This window comes from Pelobates fuscus, chromosome 3, assembly GCF_036172605.1.
Source record: "Pelobates fuscus isolate aPelFus1 chromosome 3, aPelFus1.pri, whole genome shotgun sequence".
In the NCBI taxonomy this organism is placed as follows: domain Eukaryota; kingdom Metazoa; phylum Chordata; class Amphibia; order Anura; family Pelobatidae; genus Pelobates; species Pelobates fuscus.
The window spans coordinates 132,369,869-132,390,505 of NC_086319.1; the positions used below are offsets into that span (position 1 = coordinate 132,369,869).

General features: G+C 40.4%; 1 protein-coding gene across 1 annotated transcript; it reads left to right on the top strand.

The window, feature by feature from the left end:
- Positions 1–437: 437 nt before the first annotated feature.
- PPP2CA (protein phosphatase 2 catalytic subunit alpha) lies at positions 438–20,003 on the top strand. The gene is made up of 7 exons (XM_063447477.1): positions 438–941; positions 6,074–6,283; positions 12,413–12,586; positions 13,986–14,075; positions 17,202–17,363; positions 17,721–17,839; positions 19,208–20,003. Exons 1-7 carry the CDS (start codon positions 840–842, stop codon positions 19,278–19,280), a joined length of 930 nt encoding a protein of 309 aa, XP_063303547.1. The 5' UTR covers positions 438–839; the 3' UTR covers positions 19,281–20,003.
- The last annotated feature ends 634 nt before the right edge of the window (positions 20,004–20,637 follow it).

The following is a 20,637-nucleotide window of genomic DNA, read 5'->3' on the forward strand; positions in this document are numbered from 1 at the left end:
TTTTCACCCCTTCAGTAACCGGGGATTGGGGGGTGGGAGGGAGAGGGACCCTCCAGTGCCAGGAAAACGGATCATTTTCCTAGCACTGGAGTTTCCCTTTAAGGATAGTGGGAGTTGGCACCCAGACCACTCCAATGGGCAGAAGTGGTCTGGGTGCCTGGAGTGTCCATTTAAGTCACAACAGCCAAAGAAAGGGAACATAATAATAAAATTGTCTTTCAGTTTCACTACTTTGGATTAATATTGGAAATTTACATTGAATTCCCAATAACTCTGAATTCAATGAAGTAGTCTATGAACTCAGCTGCCATCTCCAGCGTGCACACTCAGCAATATAGCTCAGAGAGTGGCGAAGTGTGCGTGCTGACGTCACCCACAAGTCGTATCGAGCGTCAATAAATCAGACTCAGAGTTCAGAGAAGCGGCGGAGGCATTGCTTCCGAGTTCCTGGCGCAGGAAGTGACGTTCGGAGCGGGAGAAAGGGTCAGGCCGCAGGGAGGAGGTTATGGTGATAAAGGAGGGGTGCATGACGTCACGGCGGCCATTACAGCTCGCAGGAGAGGCTTGGAAGCAGTGAGCGGTTTCCCGTGTGGCTGGCTGTGCGGATCCCCCGTGCTGTGACTCCTCGCTCCCCCCTTGTATCCCAGCCTCGATTGGTCGGAATTTGTCACAATCCGATCCAAGAGCCGGTTCGGTTAGTTAGGAGCTGCATCGTTTTTTTTTGTTTTTTTTTCCCTGTCATCGCTGTCGAGGCTTTCTTTTAATCCACATATTGGTCGCCGCTAGCCGCCCTACAGGGGCCCTCCGGTGCTTAGCCGCCGGACAGCAGATACCTCAACATGGACGAGAAGGCATTTACTAAGGAGTTGGACCAATGGATCGAACAGCTCAACGACTGCAAGCAACTGACAGAGAGCCAAGTGAAGACTCTGTGCGAGAAGGTGAGGGCTGGATGGGGGCATTGTATGACGTCTGAGAGATGGGAGCATGGTATAAGGGCTGAGGCCAGGCACTTCATAAAGCCAGTGGTGGGAAGGGCTGACCGGTTACACGGTGTGAATATGTTGCTATGGCCGTCTTAGGCCTGTGGATTATCGTGGGCTCATTCATTCCTACTCTAGTTATTCTTTACAAATAACAATCACCTAAACTGAGGATGTTTTACATAGGTTGCAATGCATGACTGTGCACGGCTATCCCCTTTGACTCTCCATAGGCTTGCTCTCCTTATTCCCTGACTATCTTATCTCAGTAGAGCTGTTCTCATAATGTATACATGTTCTGTCAGGACAGCCCTGGTCGTCTTATATCCACTCTAAATCATTGCTCTAACTCCATTCCTCACTGCTCCCATGGGAATCTAGTGTTTGCGCAAATGGATTTCTGGTAACCAGCAATTTGAATCTGTCTTAAAATAACTTGACGGAAACCAAATGGCACTAGCGCTAAATCCATGTTTTTAGTTCGTTTGCTGCTCTGTACCAGTCCGTCGATGAAGTTCTATTTTAGATAGAATTAACAGTGATTCATAAAACTAGTTAGATTCGTTCAAACACGCACAACACAATAGGGAGTGATTCGGGTACGCTGCTTTTATACCCTACTCACTATTGTTAATTGATCATTAGTATTGAAATTACCGCTTTCCTGTTTGGTAATTGACTGCTTTTGTGTGCGGTCATCTAACCACTTAAAATTGTGGAGTGATATCATCACATAACTAGGAAATTATTTATTAATCAGTTGACATTTATTATATATCACGTATGGGTTCTGGGTGTCTAATGATGGGATTTGCACTCCAGGGATTTTTTCTCTTTGGTGCAGTTACCTTAGTCGACGCTTTATAACTGTCCCAGTGTGTCATTATTTGTTCTGATATGTAGTATTATAGTGGCGATTATCCCTTTTTGCCTATGTGGAATACATTTCACACGATCCTCAGCCATCATGGGTAGCAAGTATATATCGCTACTTGATTGTTATGTGCTACTCCAACTCTCAATACTTGGTAAAAGTATGGTGGGAGTTGTAGTTGGTGTTGGTGTCACTACCTGTTCTCCAGGTTAGCGTGAAGTTAGCGTCCTGGTGTGGGGTTAGCATTACTTTGATTTGGAGTGCTAGCTCTCATTGTTGGCATCCATCTTTTTCGTATACAAGGTAATATGTAAATTGAGTTACTGGGGTTTCTATCAGCCAATAAAATTCTTTACTCGGTGTGATTTTACCAGTTTATGAGTGAGCTTTTATTTAGAATGCCTAGAGACCGTGCTGTAGGTATAATAATGGCATGTTGGCTGCAGCGGCACCTAGCAACACAGGGCACAGTGACACGAGTTCTATGGGTCCTATCTGCCCAGGGTCGGTTTGCAGGGCACATTGATTATGTTGAATAGATGTTCCCAATCCAGTATTCAAGGCAACTCCTACAGAAGGATTTAAGGCATTTCTAATTGTGTTGCTAGACTAGGTCTGCCATCTAGTGTGCGAGAATTGACTTGGGGAACGCTCCTCCTGGATGCCCTGGTTTATTTATATAGCGGCAACATATACTCAGTTTCCAAATACATGTTGAAATGGACCCTCTTGTAGTTGGCAAGACAATTAGTGAGCGATGTGGGAACCATCCCTGTATTGGCTGGCATTGCTGTATTGTGACCACCGGTTCACTGACTTCCATGAGCTCTGGCAATGCTGCTGTTAAGGAGTACAATCCCAACACATAGACCTCAATGCAGTGAGTTTCTCCGGAGCATTGATTCGGTACTAATTAATCGGTTCGGATCCGGGGAATTGAATTACTGCCGGCACCTGTAGGGTTAACCCCCGGAGTGTGTGAGCTTATCCTGTGCCGCACGGCCCTGGCACTCCGAGGGTTAAACCGCTTGCCGTGAACGGCACGATGGAGATCTGCATTAGTCCGATAGTATTACACAGTAGGCGGGGGTAGTGTACTTCGCTATCCGGGAAATCATTCTCCTTGTGTTCATGGCTGCGGCGGTTCCTAAGATGGCGGCTCCAGCCCCTCCCTATCGCACGCACGTCACCTCCCTATTGTTCGTCACGTTCTTAACTCCAGACTTGCCGGCTGAGCTCTCAAATTGTTCATGGCAGCTCAACATGTTTATATGGCGAACCTACAATGGTATCACTTCCTGTCCATTCTTGGCTGAACAGTCAGCAGGTGTCAATAAAGAGCATCTAAAATGGGTAGTTGTTCTTGATCAGCTTGTAGCTATTGGACTTCAGATGACGTTCACATTTGCTATTTATGAGATTGGGTTTTATTTTTTTATCATGGGTTAAAATTATTAAAGACCATTACAAGAGAAACCTGTTATTTTAACGTTGCAATTATATTACATTGTAATTACACTGGGAATGGTCCTCAAGGTTGTAGGTATCTTAAATAAACAATATGGTAGTTCAATCTACTTGTCCTGAAACAAAATAACTTAAAATAGAACATTTGGGGACACTCCTTGGACCTAGACATTGAGGCAGTGAGTCAGTGAATGCTGGCGACTGTTATGTAACTCACTAAAGAGTGCCAGAGCAACAATTACTGAGGTCTGCACCCACTGATTGTGCAGACCTCACACTCACTTCATGTCCTGGACGTCAAATGGAGCACAAGCATTATGCACATTACTAGCAAATGTCACAGCCGACAAATATTGTGTGATCACAAGTTAGAACTAGCTGGGGGGGAATTCTGAGGCTTATTCATTAACCCCTTAAGGATTGAGCCACTTGTACACATTGTGATCAAAACGTAAACAAAAATCGGAATTGGCGATATGTCTGTTCAACCATAATTCACCTTTCATATTAAAGGAACACTATAGGGTCAGGAACACAAACATGTATTCCAGACCCTATAGTGTTAAACCCACCATTTAGGTGGCTTGCGCCCCCTCAGTCCCCTTAAAAAGAATTAAAATCACCCTATTTCCAGCACCACGCGGGTCCACCATGGGGGTAATTCTCATTCCTGGGCTACCATACGCTCTCAAAGGCAACATAACCAATCTGGCAAATTTCAATGTGAAAAAACAGAAGCAATCTTTATATTTGACCATGTAACTTTCAAAAACACTATAAAATCTGTACCTGGGGGGTAATGTTATACCCGGGAGACTTCGCTGAACACAAATATTAGTGTTATCAGCGAAAGTGCCGTTTGTGTGTAAAAAAATGCAAAAAAAAAACCTTCACTTTCACTGACATCGTTGTGATAGCTTTTACTGTTTTGAAACCGTAATATTTGTATTTAGCGAAGTCTCCAGAGTAAAACAGTACCCCCCATGTACAGGTTTTTAGTGTGTCTTGGAAAGTTACAGGGTTAAATATAGTGCTAGCAAATTACATTTTCTGGACTCTCTGCCTGGGTTGTCAAGCAGATCCCTCAAATTGTAATAATATTTAATATTATGTATAATATATTTAATATTATGTATATATTAATAAAATAATAAACTTAGTATGACATTATATAGAAGATATATATACATATTATATAGATATAATACAGGGCTCGAAATTTGTCCTGGCCCTGGGATTTGGAGCCGGGCAGTCTGCTCATGCAGGGCTGAGGCCGGCAGGCGAATGGTCGGCTCATTGAGCCAGAACACAGGCAACTGAATGATGGAGGCGGACCGCGGGCGCTTTAATTTCCCTGCGCACGCTCCTTTGCACGCCATTCAGTGATGCCAGGAGCCGGAATATGTCGTCATTCCTGCCCCCGGCTCACTAAGCAGAGCTCTAGGGAGCAGAGAGATGACAGCAGCCCAACTGGATCCCAGGGAAAGCTAATCCACTCCAGCTTTCTCAAAGGTAGGCAGGCTGGGTGCATTTAAAATAATATAATAATTTGTGAGTGGGAAATAAGTGTGTGTCTATATTTAGATGACCTGACCCCACTCCAATCACATTGAAAAGGTGATACTCACCCTTTTCCCCACGCCATGCTGGTGATGCCGTGGCTGGCTCCACCTCCCTATGCAGAGCATTAATGTAGGTGCTGCACACTGTGCAGCACTGACCCAGGAAGCACTTCTAGAGGCTGTAAGAGTGACTTTCACTAGAGGTGTTACCAGACAGCAATGTAAACCCTGCCTCTAGTCTGAAGACTACAGAACAGCTTCATTAAGCTGTAGTGGTTCCTTGGAACTATAGTGTCCCTTTAAGAATTGTATTTTTGACGTTTAAAAATCTGGCTCCTAACATTTTTAGCTGGCTCCTAGATTTCAAGCAAATTTGTTAAGCCCTTATATTGAAATTATATTTTACTCCTTGTGTGTTATGACCTGTAAATCTGAACAATTAATGGAACACTATAGTGTCAGGAACACAAACATGTACTCCTAACACTATAGTGTTAAACTATTTAGATGCCCAGTCGAGTTTTGGAGCTTTTGCAACCATCTCCTTCCAGTCACTCTATTCTAGCGCCCCCCGGGCCGGTGCACATAATGGTGGCCACAATATGGACGCGCCGGCCCACCTCATCGAGATTACCAGTGATTATCGGCCGATAATATCGTCAAAACAGATAATCGGTCGATCCCTACTGTGTGTGTGTGTCTGTCTGTGTGTGTGTAAATATTCGTATAGTACATGTTCTCACAAAACCTAAAGTATAAATTGTTGAATTTGTTGAATCAAACTTTGACCTCCCAAACCTACACACTGCAACACACAATCCCTGACCCACAAAGTTGTTCTGATATACACACACTCTAATACACACTCAGACCTATATACTCCCATTCTACATCTGACCCACATATTGTACAGCCCCATTACATCCTTCATAATCCTTCCGTTTGTCCCATTGTTTGTCATCAAATTTTCAATTGTTTCACTTCTGTTATTGCTCTGTGAAAATGCTGCTGCATGTTTTTTAATTGTATATTTTTTTTATTTACAGTACATGTTCTGCTAAATAGAAAGGGGAGCAGTATTGTGTGAATATGTTTATGTAATGTTACCTTTGCAAAGCTTCAATGCATGTTCAGGTTTAGATTTGTCGTACACCAGTTAAACCTCTGTATTACTTGCTATTTTCCAGGCAAAAGAAATCTTGACAAAAGAATCCAATGTCCAAGAAGTGAGATGTCCAGTCACAGTATGTGGCGATGTTCATGGACAATTTCATGATCTTATGGAATTGTTCAGAATTGGAGGAAAGTCGCCAGACACAAACTATTTGTTCATGGGAGATTATGTGGACAGAGGATACTACTCAGTGGAAACAGTAACACTACTTGTAGCACTTAAGGTAAATAAATGTTCAGTCTTCTAAAATCTAAATCTAACTATTTTTCACATATGTATACTTATTAACAATTCAAATTCCCTCTTATATTCAGTCACCCATGCAGACATTCATAAGCAAGTTTACTTGTGCTATTGCATACAGTGAAAAAAACTGTTAATTATATTAGACTGGCCCCACAGATCAGAACGAAAATTACCAAAAGGTTTGTGCATGAGAAAAAGAGCAAGACAGATTATTGCTTCCTGTAGGTCTCATCATTGATATATAGTAAGGCAGGGGGTTGTCCTTTTAGTAGAAATAAGTGAAGGTCTAAATGTCTTGTTTGACTGAATTACAACCATGAATTGTCATCTAACTTGGGTTATGGAGTATGCAGTAAGCTAACTTTGCTCGTACTAAGCAATAACTGTATACCATGACATGTTACTTTAAAGATTTAAAATTATTTCCATTAACCAGTCTGCTGCTGAGTATCAATCAAAAACATTTTTATTTTTTATTAAAGGACCACTATAGTGCCAGGAAAACATACTCTTTTTTTTCCCTGGCACTATAGTGCCCTGAGCGTGCCCCCACCCTCAGGGTCCCCCTCCCGCCCGGCTCTGGAAAGGGGAAAAGGGGTAAAACTTACCTTTTTCCAGCGCTGGCGGGGAGCTCTCTGCCTCCGATCCTCCTCCGTTCCGCTCCTTCGGCTGAATGCGCACGCGCGGCAAGAGCTGCGCGCGCATTCAGCCGGTCGCATAGAAAGCATTTACAATGCTTTCCTATGGACGCTTGTGTGCTCTCACCGATTTTCATAGTGAGAATCACGCAAGCGCCTCTAGCGGCTGTCAATGAGACAGCCACTAGAGGATTTGGGGGAAGGCTTAACCCATTTATAAACATAGCAGTTTCTCTGAAACTGCTATGTTTATAAAAAAAATGGGTTAACCCTAGCTGGACCTGGCACCCAGACCACTTCATTAAGCTGAAGTGGTCTGGGTGCCTAGAGTGGTCCTTTAAGCATTAATACAGTACAAGGAATACAAGAATACAATATGCTTCATTAAAAGGAACTGGCAAGGTATAACAGGAGTGTGGATAGGTACATTCAGAGTGATACATCGGCTAGTATGCTGCAACGCGGTGTATTTAACCACGCAGTGTACTTCTCTTATCACTCTTGTTCTAGGCATAACAGTGGTACAAAACCATCAAGGTCTGTATATACACTCCACTTAAAGTAAACTTAAAAGGGATAGGTACCATTGGAATGATTTTGCTTAGATTAGCTTAACGCCTACTCATTTAAGGCCTGTGACTAGGACATCGCGGGGGTCAATCTCAGTGTATGTCTTTGTCAATTTCCATAAATCGTGTCCAGGGTGACAGTGTTGGGGTGTGTGTATAGGGGATATTTATGTGTGAGTGAGTAGTGTAGTTCTTCAATTAGTCTGATGTTCTCAACCCTTAGTATCCATTCCCTGATCGAGGGGGGGTTAGTTTGTTTTTCCACTTTGTCGGGATCAGGAGGTTCGCTGCCGTTAAGAGGTTAGAAGTCAGCATAGCTTGTGGTCTCGCAATTCCAGATGGGGTTAGGAGAAATATTAGTGCTTCAGGTGTGAGCGGGAGTGTAGTGCCTGTGATTAATTTGATAGTATTTGCTATTTTCTTCCAATAGTCCTGTACGATTGGGCATGACCACCATATGTGTGCTTTTGTGACTGGTGTCTGTGGGCATCTCCAGCATTCATCAGGTGTAGTAGCGTACAATTTGTGTAATGCCACATTTTTTTTTTTTGTAGTTGCTCTCCTGTATAGAGGTGCTGAAGGTTGTGGTATGTGCTTTAACCCCTTAAGGACACATGACATGTGTGACATGTCATGATTCCATTTTATTCCAGAAGTTTGGTCCTTAAGGGGTTAAGCAAGATCGTTACAGGGGTCCCTAATTCTGTCGCCCATGTCGTTGTGACCCCTGGAAAGGATTGTCTCCTCCTGTTGGGAGTAAGTTGTAGAGTGTAGAGAGGTGTTTATGTTTAAAGGGACACTCCAGGCACCCAGACCACTTCTGCTCATTGGAGTGGTCTGGGTGCCAACTCCCACTACCCTTAACCCTGCAAGTGTAATTATTGCAGTTTTTCATAAACTGCAATATTTACATTGCAGGGTTAACTCCACCTCTAGTGGCTGTCTATTAGACAGCCACTAGAGGTCACTTCCTTGTTTCTAGCACAGGTTTCCTGTGCTAGAGCGTTGCTGGACGTCCTCACGCTGTGTGAGGACCTCCAGCGTCGCTCAAAACCCCATAGGAAAGCATTGAAATGATTTTTCAATGCTTTCCTATGGGGAGACGTAATGCACATGCGCGGCATTTCCGCGCATGCGCATTAGGTCTCCTCGGCCGGTGAGCGAGATTAGTCTCGCCCACCGGCCGACTTAATCACTAGGAGGAGCGTGGCGGAGACAGCGGCGAGGGACATCGCCGCTGTCCCAGGTAAGTGACTGAAGGGGTTTTTACCCCTTCAGTAACCGGGGATTGGTGGGTGGGAGGGAGAGGGACCCTCCAGTGCCAGAAAAACGGATCGTTTTTCTGGCACTGGAGTTTCCCTTTAATGTTTCGAGTTTGGCAATGGGATTCAAACTTACAGAGGGGATTAGAGAGCCAGAGGAGTGTTTCATCTGAGCGAAGATAGTGGGTTAGTTGGGAGTATTGAAACGTATCCATTAATGTCCTCTGCGTATCTGGCAACAATGTAGTCAGCAGTGTTGGTGACCCATTGGAGATGACGTCTTGTAAGGTGAGATGTGTTGTGGACCTATTGGGTTGAAGAAAAAGTGCCTGGAACCCTGGTATAAAGATGGGGTTGTTTGTAAGAGGGTATAGTGGGGAAGGTTTAGGTGAAAGTGTGGGGGACGTTCTGACCAAGCCCCACACATTCTGGGTTGGTGTTATGTCAGGTGGTTAGTAGCCTGTGTTGTCTGTAATGCTCAAACTTTGTCCTGCCAGAGAACCATATGTAGTGAAACTTAAATTTTTTTATTTTCAATCATCTGCCACGGTTTATGAGGTGGTGGTGCCGTCCATTGATGTAGTCTTTGCGTCATGACCTATCTATAGTACCTCTCCATGTCCGGGAGCCTCAGTTGTTTGTTTGACCAATTAAATTTGGAGAATAACTGTTTTTAAGTATTGAAAATAATGTTTTTGGTATTGTAATGGGAAAAACTTGGAGCATATATAGACTTTTCGGTAAATCATTCATTTTTAGGATATTTATCCCGCTTAGCCAACCGAAATGCAATTTAGCCCAAGATATAAGGTCTTGAGATATCGCGTGAAGGAGGGGGTTTGTAATTAAGGTCGTATAGGATCGATAAATCCTTGAAGATATTTGATAGCTCTGTCTGTCCATGTGAATTGGAATTGTGCTTTAAGGTTCGTTGTAGTATGTGAGTGTAGATTTAGGGGGAGAATTTCTCTTTTGGTGAAATTTACTTTGAAGTTTGATAGGTTATTATATAGCTCAATCTCCTTCTACAGTGGGATCATAGATTTGGTTGAGTTTAATATTGTGAACAAAAGGTCATCGGCAACGCCGATACCTTAAATTCTTGGCCATCATAACTAAGGCCTTCTTTAACCCCTTATGGACACGTGACATGTCATGATTCCCTTTTATTCCAGAAGTTTGGTCCTTAAGGGGTTAAGAGGGTGATCTCTGATTCCCTGAAGGAATGGATCCAGAATCAATATAAATAGTAACTGGGAGAGAGGGCACCCTTGCCTCGTTCCATTACGGATTTTTACTGGATGAGAGTTGACCATTGATCCTGATTTTCGCCCTCGGATTGGAGTAAATGGCTTGAACCCACTTTGCATCAATCATATTTTGTGTTCTAATCCCTGTGCTGTTTGGTACAGACTAAATTGACTGGATTATAATGATTTGTGGTGACAGTTGTTCTTTAACCCCATAACCCCTTAAGGACACATGACATGTGTGACATGTCATGATTCCCTTTTATTCCAGAAGTTTGGTCCTTAAAGGGTTAAGGACCAAACTTCTGGAATAAAAGGGAATCATGACATGTCACACATGGCATGTGTCCTTAAGGGGTTAATGGACATACCATTAATCAACATTGACTAGAATGAGGTGGAAAAAATGCTTGTTTTCCTATGATCTTTTTTTAAAGGGCCCCCTAACTTCGCTGAATTTAAGAGGTTGTTGTGCCACAGTTTAACTTTAATCTCCTCGTCAGTGCCATTTTGCTCTGCCCACTCCAACATCAGTTTTCTGAAAAACTTCTTCAAAATGGAACCCTTAGACTGCTAGTGTCAGGGTTGCCGCTGCTTGTTTTTTAGAGCATCAGCTTACACTGTAAGCCAATCAGTAGAGCACCCCATTTACAAAATGTCATGTGAAACATTGCACATGTTTTCAAGCCAACGTGAGGAATAAAGTTATGGTGCCTCCAGTGTTCCTTTAACCCCTTAAGGACACATGACATGTGTGACATGTCATGATTCCCTTTTATTCCAGAAGTTTGGTCCTTAAGGGGTTAAACTTGGATATATTTAGCTTCAGCTTTTTGTGCAATAGCAAAAGGTATGTTTTATGACCAGTGGCTAACATGGTAAACCACATATAATTCTCTTATGCAAGCTTGTGTTATCAATGATATCCAGTCTAAAGTGTTAAATGATTTCCATTTCAGCCAGTAAGGAAAATGTATGCTTTTTCTCAGCATCTTGAAAAGATGTATATTTATATTCATGAGTTCTTGTCTGCTGAACAGAGCACTATTTATACATATTGCCCTTTTTCATTTTAGAATACCAGTATTCTGCAAACTCTCCTTCCCACCAGCTCCCATGGCAACTAGTACATTTCTGTATCTGCTTAAAGTGTCCTTTTCCATAGTAACCAATGTGAGGTGGAACTAGAGTACATGATTAATGGGACAAGATAGGCATCAAAACGTCGGCTTAATGGCACAGTTTTAGTGTACAGATCATCCCTCAGCAGTTACACTGCTCAGTTATCTGCCATTTGGACGTTAAATCACTTTTGTTTATGCAGCCTTAACCAGGTACCTACAGAGTATAGCAGGCTATTAACAGAGCAGGAGATAAGAAATTCTAAATTAAACTGTGTGCTATAAAGTAAGGTTAAGCATTAGATGTCTCTTCACAGGAAATGTTTGGGAAGGCTGTGCAAGTCACATGCAGGTAGGAGTGACATGGTTGTATAAACAAAAGGGTTTACTCCAAATGGCAGAGAATTGAGCAGCTAGACTGCAGGGGCATGATATGTACACTAAAACTGCATAATAAACTAAAATTATTTGGTGCCTTTAATTACTATAGCAATTTTGCTTTACTGTCATCTTCACTCATAAAGAGCAAAACTAAAGAATTTAAAGTTGAAGGCTGAAGTAGCTGAACTGCAAGCATAACTAAATTGGAGACTTTTCCAGTTTGGCTATATTGACATTAAATTTGAATTCGAACTTTAGTGAATAACCCTGTGTTGCATAAACCAGCCCAATAGGGTGTTTGTAAGCTAATTTATAAACATTAGAAGGTCCCTGTTTTTTTTTTGTTTTTTTTAAATGCTTGCTAGTTACATAGTTACATAGCTGAAAAAGAGACTTGTGTCCATCAAGTTCAGCCTTCCTCACATTTGTTTTTTTGCTGTTGATCCAAAACTGTTTTTGCTGACATTCTTATAGTTTTAAATTAGCTTAGTGACTACTTTAACCCCTTAAGGACACATGACATGTCATGATTCCCTTTTATTCCAGAAGTTTGGTCCTTAAGGGGTTAAATGATTTGCCAAAACAAATTTAGCTTGCCTTCTATTCCTACATTACCTGTTTCCCTGTATCAAAGTGGCCTCTATACAGCACTGAGGGCGACTGGCAACTACACCTAACAGTTGGCTTTGAATAGTTGCCTGGAACTTGATCAATATGAATTTGAAATATTAAAGAAACCAGCAAAACCATTGTTTTAGACAATGTTACACTTTTTCTTATATAGTTCCCCCTGTTAATGGAATTTGCCGTTTTCTTTAAATATTTATTTCTGTAGTATTTTTTGACATGTCAAGCCATTATTCATAACCTTTTCATTTCTTTCAGGTCCGCTATCGTGAACGTATAACAATCCTCAGAGGAAACCATGAAAGTAGACAAATAACACAAGTATATGGTTTTTATGATGAATGCTTAAGAAAATATGGGAATGCAAATGTTTGGAAATATTTCACCGACCTGTTTGATTATCTTCCTTTAACTGCCTTAGTGGATGGTCAGGTATGTTTAGCCCTGCAAAGCTTAAGCATTTGAACATTGCAAGTTTACAATCAAAAAGTGAATGTTTTGTTGAAAGTGGAATTGGGACACTCCAGTTACTTGCCCAGACCTTTTACCAAATACTTTTAAAATGTTTACACTATAAAATTAAGAACTATTGCAAATTGTGTAAATGCCATGGTCTCCTTAAAGCTTAACTTTAAGGAGACCATTCTGTATAGGGACATCGCTTAATTTGCAAAGACCCCCCTATGGTGACATTGCCTCTGGGAGAGGAGGGGGAAGGGAATTGGAAGTATGTAATGTTTATAAACTTGGTCAGACTGCATTATTTGGCACACCTCTCAGCTAGGGGTATTTGTTCAACCTCACACTCCCTTTTGCTACATCCATCTTAAAATAAATATAAGTGATATGTTTAAACACTGCAGCAATTTTTAATAAAATTCCTTTGAAACTCACAACAGGATGTGATGCTTGATGGATCTGCCTGAATGTGAATTTGTCTAGATATTTTGTGGATGACTAGTTCATCCAAGTTGGTGAACTTTCCTTGGAAACAAGTACATGTGGCTTTTATTACATGTTATCACACGAAGATCAGTAGGCTTTGTTTTCTTATAAAAATCAATTTCCGTTTTTTTATTTCCTAATGTAAATGCTTTTCTATTTACATACATAACTAAAATGACAAAGCAAAAATACAATTTGCAGAGTAAACAATGTTTGTCAAAATGCGCTGTGCTTAAAGCTATATTCCTACATGTAATTGTCATTGACATTTTTTTTGATTTTTTTATTTTTTTTTGCATGATTAAGCTTGGCTTCATATTGTTTTTGCTTTTTGTCTTCTTTTTTTGGAGCCACAGGATAAAAAGATTTTTTTTTTTTTGTTTTGTTTTTTTAAAGGTTGAACTCTGTGAACTTAAAGGGACTTCTGGTGTCTATTGCCTGTCCCTGTAGGCTTTTTAATGTGAGAGAAAAGGCACTGTTTATATTGCTGGTTAGTAACACATATAGGGGCAGTTACTCCAACTGTGCCCTGTGGATGCTGTCAGAAATGTCTGCAGGACACCTTTTTAGAAACTACAGCAGATTGCCATAAATTGTGTGGATATAGTATCTTCCACCAAAATGATGAAGAAAGTAAAGATGATCGATCACTTTGTGATCATGTCTTCACTATGTAAATATGCAGTAATCCAGGTACAATACTCCATATTTCATAGACCTCCATAATGGCAAACCTGCCCGCACAAATTACAAACTTCTAATACACTAAAGAAAAACTGACCATTTTTTTTAAAGGCTTATCTTATGTATTGTATACCTTCACTGCACTATTTTATATTCACTGTCTACCTGTTGTAAAGTATATGAATTGTCATATGTTCAACAGATTTTCTGTCTCCATGGAGGACTTTCTCCTTCAATTGATACACTGGATCATATCCGTGCACTTGATCGTCTGCAAGAAGTTCCACACGAGGTAATTTTGGCTTAAAGTACATAGCAGAATTTTTCTACTTTACTAGTTTTAACTAAAGAAAAGATATGTTGGAGTTTCAGGATATGTCAATCTTCCTTAGAAAGGTAAAACAATTTTTTTAGCCAATATGAACACTACTGGTTTAAATTGTTTTTGGTCTCAGTGCCAGGCAAAGCATCACACAGATAATTGTTAAAACTATTTTAAGCTTTGTAAGCTGATTTAAAAAGTTGTATAGACTTTAGAATTTCTTTAATAATGGAATGTCAACCTTTCAACCAGTATCAACACTATTTGTTTAAATGTTTGTATATAAAGACTTTTCCAACTTAGGATCATCATAGAATTGTTTAAACTAGTTAATGAAAAGAAGAGTTGAGCCTGATATATAGAAAAGAAAGATACACTTAAGGTATAGAAAATAGGTTATTTACCCCTAAATGGTGAACTTCAAGTTGTAAAATAAAAAAGGGAATTTAAATAAACCAATAAATGCATCTTCTAAATGAGAGAATTGGATAGTAAAATAATTAAAACTTACTTTTTAACATTAAAATATAGTACGCTGAATATATTCCTCCCTGTATAGAGTACTTATAAATTAAGCAAAAAGTAACATGGAAATAGTTTAACTGTAACTATTGTTTAATATCACTGGTGCCAATGTGGAGCAGCTGAGGGAGAGGAGAAGCCGGAGAAAGTGAGTGACCCGGTTTCTCCTGATATAGGAAACTAGTGTGCCTACGAGGGCACCCTTTATCAATTATACTCAAACACTAAGCCACCCACATTACCAAAAAGATGTACAGATATAAGAATATACAGGATAAATAAGAGTATTAAACAGCCATAATAAACACAGGTAGCTATTTGTCGGGGTGTCAGTTAAGCGCTATGGATATGCAGTAGTGAAGAGTTGCCAACCGTAGTGTGCCGAGTGAAGTTACCAGAGTCTCTACGCTGAATATATTACTCCCTAAATGGTAGAGTACTTTCAGATGATGAGCCACTCTGGCGAAACGCACACGCGCCAGGGCCTCTGGTAGCTTCATTAGGCACACTACGGTTGTCAGTTCTTCACTACCACATACCTACAGCGGCTTACTGACAATAGCTACCTTTGTTCATTGCAGCTGTCTATCCTCTGATTTATCCTGTAGAATCGAATAACATTCAGTTATCTTTGTACATCTTTTGGCAATGTGGTTGGCTTCGTGCGAGAGTATAATTTAAGGGGTGCCTTTGAAGGCACATTAGTTTCCTATTTTAGGAAAAAAACGGGTACTCACACCTTCTCCCTGTCCTCTTCTCCCTTGTAGCTGCTCCACATCGGCACAAGTGGTATACAGTAACAGTATATCTTTTAATATTGTTACACTTGACTATTCAATGTTCCTTTTGCTTAATTTTTAAGTACTCTACCATACAGGGAGGAATATATTCATCAAAGGGCTTCTGGTAGCGTCACTCGGCACACTAGGGTTGTCAGCTGTTCACTACCGCATATCCATAGCGGTTAACTGACACCCCGACAAATCGCTACCGGTTTTCATGACATCTGTTTAACCCCCTTATTTATACTGTATATTCTGTTATCTTTGTACATCTTTTTGGTAATGTGGGTGGCTTAGTGTGAGAGTGTAATTGTTAAAGGGTGCCCTCGTAGGCACACTACCGTATATACTAGAGTATAAGTCGACCCGAATATAAGTAGAGACCCCTAATTTTACCCCCAAAAAATGGGAAAACTTATTGACTCGAGTATAAGACTAGGGTGGGAAATTTCTAAATAAAATTGGATCCCAAAAAATTATATTAATTGAATATTTATTTACAGTGTGTATATAATGAATGCAGTGTGGGCATTTTTATTTTATTATTATTTTAATATTTTTTTGTTTTATATTATTTTAATATATTTTTTTTATTTAAATTTTTATTTTTTTCATCCCCCCTCCCTGCTTGTTAGCTGGCCAGCGAGGGGGGCTCTCATTCCCTGGTGGTCCAGTGGATGGGCAGTGTAGGAGGGAGGCTGGCCGGAAGCATTTACTTGCCTTTCCTGCAGCTCCTGTCAGCTCCCTTCTCTCTCCTCCGGTCAGCTCCCCTGTCAGCTCCACTGCAAGTCTGGCGGTGTGAGTGCTGCGCGGAGCTCTGAACCCGCGGCTCTCTCGAGATTTGCAGAGGGAGCTGACTGGACCGGATGAGAGAGAAGGGAGCTGCCAGGAGCTGCAGGAAAGGTAAGTAAATGCTTCCTGCCAGCCCCCAACAGGATCGCCGGGCTTGTAATGAGCCCGGCAGTCTTTGTCTGTATTATGGCAATGTAAGTTGCCATAATACAGACACTCACTCGAGTATAAGACGAGTGGGGGTTTTTCAGCACAAAAAATGCTGTACTCTAGTATATACGGTAGTTTCCTATATCAGGAGAAACCAGGTCACTCACACTTTTTCCCTGTTCTCCTCTCCCTCATAGCTGCTCCACATTGGCATCAGTGATATTGAACAATACTGATGTCCCAAACAGTTCGCCGGCGACCATAGCGTGTTCGCGGTCGCGAACACGCGCGATGTTCGGTCCGCCCCCTATTTGTCATCATTGAGTAAACTTTGACCCTGTACCTCACAGTCAGCAGACACATTCCAGCCAATCAGCAGCAGACCCTCCCACCTCCATGACGAATAGGGGGCGGGGCGAACACGCTATGTTCGCCGGCGAATGGTTCCCGGCGAACTGTCTGGGACATCACTATTGAACAATAGTTACATTTAAACTATTTCTATGTTACTTTTTGTTTAATTTAGAAGTACTCATCTTATCATACAGTTATATTCAACCTACTATATTTTATATAATCTTACATTTTAACCCTAAAATACAAAAAAAGTTAAGTTTTACTTATTCTCTCACATTAGGAAGATACTTATTGGTTTATTTAATTTTTATTATTTTTCAACTTGAAATAGTTTGAACTATTTTAATCTGCTAGACTAATACCCTTGTTGCTTTAAAACAAACAAAAAAAACAACCTACTAAGACTATTTTTGGTAACTTGCATCCTTGACCATGTTTTGTCAAAAGTTGACCATTTTAAGTTCATCGAAAACTGTTTTTATGTTGTGTTTAGGGGCCAATGTGTGATCTACTGTGGTCAGATCCAGATGACCGTGGTGGATGGGGAATTTCTCCTCGAGGTGCTGGATACACTTTTGGTCAGGACATATCTGAAACATTCAACCATGCCAATGGCCTTACTTTGGTTTCTAGAGCCCATCAACTGGTGATGGAGGTAAGTGAAGTGTTTAAGGAGTTTGTGATTGTAATCCTTAAACCTTGTACAACAGGCAAATGTTTTCTGAATAAACGGTGTTTAAAATTATATTCAGAAGGTAGTCTCAATTGTTATTGAAAAATGTTTGTGGGAATGTAATCAGTCATAAAATGGTTACATGGGGGGTAGATTCTTGAGGTATTCACACCTCAATACATATTGCTTTCTGTTTGATAAGTGTTAAAGGAATCCCCCAGTCATAGTATTATATGCTTTCTTTTTTTCTTTCTACGAATCCTGTTGCTTATAATTGAGGAAAGATTTGTGTGACTTGTACTTTGCACAACTGACAACATTTTCCATCTGTTATTTCAGGGTTACAATTGGTGCCATGATCGGAATGTAGTCACAATTTTTAGTGCTCCAAATTACTGTTATCGTTGTGGTAACCAGGCTGCAATAATGGAACTTGATGATACTCTTAAATATTCCTTGTAAGTATAAACAACTATTTGTTAATGCTGCACACGCTTCTGGGAATAAAAAAGCAAATTTACGCTTTTTTTTTTTTTCCCTCTGGCAAAAAGGGCAGATTTCAATAGAAAATTGTACCTTGATAGAGTAATTTTTTCCACTCTGTCAGAAAACCAACCGGTTCTGTACTGTAGCTAAACTCAAAAGGCAGGCGATTGCATATTTTGCAAGCTGTTTTAGCTAATCCCACAATGGAAAAAAACATGCTTACTTAAAAGCATAAATATTTTAATTGGGGGAATATCAACTAAATGGGGGGGATTTTATTTGGGCAGTGGAGTGTGTCTTTAACACTTTATCAATGTTACAGTGATTTGCTGGCTGTTACTTTGCAAACAGTGTGTCATTAAAACTAGTGGCATTTTCCGGCTAAACAGATATTGTGCCTATGACATTTTGCTTCAAATGTGTTAAATCTGTAGAGCTTCCTTCTGTCCTGTGTGATCTTAATTTCACCTCACACTGTAGTGGTTATGGTGTGAGGCATGCCTGCTGGCACATTAATTGAGAAGCGCTGATCCATGTGTTATTAACCTAAACCATGCTCCAGCCGGGCTTAGGTCATTGACATTTCTGCTCTCACTAAGCAGTAGTGGAGGCAAGCAGTATTACCCTCTGTAAGAAGTTAAGCAGCGAAGGGTCTATTTGCAGAATGGCATCATAACCACCACAGAGTGCTCAAAACGGAGTATTGCATGCCTTTATTACCTGCATTGGCAGAATAATTCAAGTTTAATGGTTTGACCTTGTAATTGGCACTATGAGACCATCTGATAGAAATAGCAGTGTTTTATAGCCATGATAGGCAATTAAATCCTACAATGTAAGCATTGCTGCTCCTGCAGAACTGCAATGTTTGCTTGGTCAAAAGGGACATTGCACATAGACCTCTTCATCTCAATGTAGTGGTCTGGGTGCTTATAGCGTCCCTTTAAATGGGCACTCTTAAGCACCATAATAATCCAGTATTTACAGTCCAGCCTTGCTGTTCAAGCGATGTGTGATCTGTCTGACAGAGCTCTGTTTTTGCTTGCTCCACTACCAAAAAGCTTCTTGATTCTGAACTGTAGCCGTTACAGTGTTTAGAGTGAACCTTTGAGCAGCTTTTTATAAAGTTTTTAGACCTGGTGAACTCATACTTTAAAAATGCTGGCTTTCTCAATCATAAGTTATAATAGCATGATGTTTGCTATATTATGTCTAAATGCAAGATGATGAAACTAGTTCCCCAAGTATTTGCTAAAATTGAGCAAACTAGAAAAGTATGCTTTTGCATTCTTAGCCAAGCATTCTCTAACAATTAATGTTTGTATCATTTTTATTTTCAGCTTGCAGTTTGACCCTGCCCCACGTAGAGGAGAACCACATGTGACCCGTCGTACACCTGATTACTTCCTGTAAAAATAATTTTACACTTGTACAGTATTGCCACAAGCAGGATTTTGACCTGAAACTGGGAAAAGCAACAGTAACTTCAGAGTCAGAGCGTTGTGTCCCATATATGTACTGTTATCAAATGGACCAAAAGACGTGCCATATGAAAATAAAATCTAAGCCTCTCGTCTCAACAGCCGTGACCACATTAGAAAGACCCTGTCCATTGCATGCTGAAGTGACATTTTCAAAGAAATTCCCAGATTTCTGGCATAGCACTACTTGTAGTTCCTTTTGCTTTCTCAGAGAGACTGCAAAAAAAACTTTAAGATATAAACATTAACAATTCATAATTTCACTTAACTTTCCATTTAGTGATAGCTTTACTCGGCATGATTGTAGAAAGTTTGAAAATTAAACCCTCCAGTGCCACAGGATGATCCACGCCAGTTTTGTGGTCTCTTGGGGTTTGAAGGGATTAAAGGACATTTTTAAAGAATAAGTATCATGGCCTCTGCAGACCTTTGTGACTTCAGAAATGTTTATTTTCAGGGAATACAGTTTAATTTAAGTTTTGGTTTTTATATATATATTTTTCTCTTTAACCCCATTCCACCCTTTCCTGCCTCTCAGTTGGTCTATATCCTAGATGGTTTGAAGTTTCCTGTAAGACGCTGCTACAGCTCATTGCTGTAGTGCTTGCTTTTTTTTTTCCTTTCTTAATAAACTTGTGAACGAAGTCCTTAGAAATGTGAAACTTTTAATTTTTCACATCTGCTCTTGAAAGCTAAAATTACATGGTTAGTGGAACTGTATAAATACTCCAGAAAACCAATAAAGATGTGAGACCATTCATCAAACTGGTTGATTACACACTTGCTGCATCTGACTCCTGCAGTAACAAGTTATGTGACCTTTATTTTTACAGTTTGTCATTTCTACATTTTCCTGAAAATTGTGTTAAACTGGAATATGATAATTTGGAGTGTAAAGTCAATCACTCACTGACATCTTTAACACAGCTTAACAGCCATAGTGTCAGCCATTTGCTATAAGTGTATGTGACACACAACACTGAAAGTTAATGGGAATTAAAGGCTTGACAAGTGGAGGAGCACTGCAAGCTGAAATTTACTTGTTATTTTTCTAATGTAGTCTATAGATAATGCATGTACAAATGATTCAATAACCAATGCAACACAATAAAACAAATACTCTCACTTTAATTGCAACACTTGCAAGAAATTCCCCACACTTCAGATCAACCTCTACTCTCAGCAGGGAGTGGCTTGGTCAATCAATACCATATCTGGAATCTGAGTGGTTAGACATGTTTAATACATGCATGGGGGCGGCGGGGCTGATTTTCTCTGGAATGTGGTCT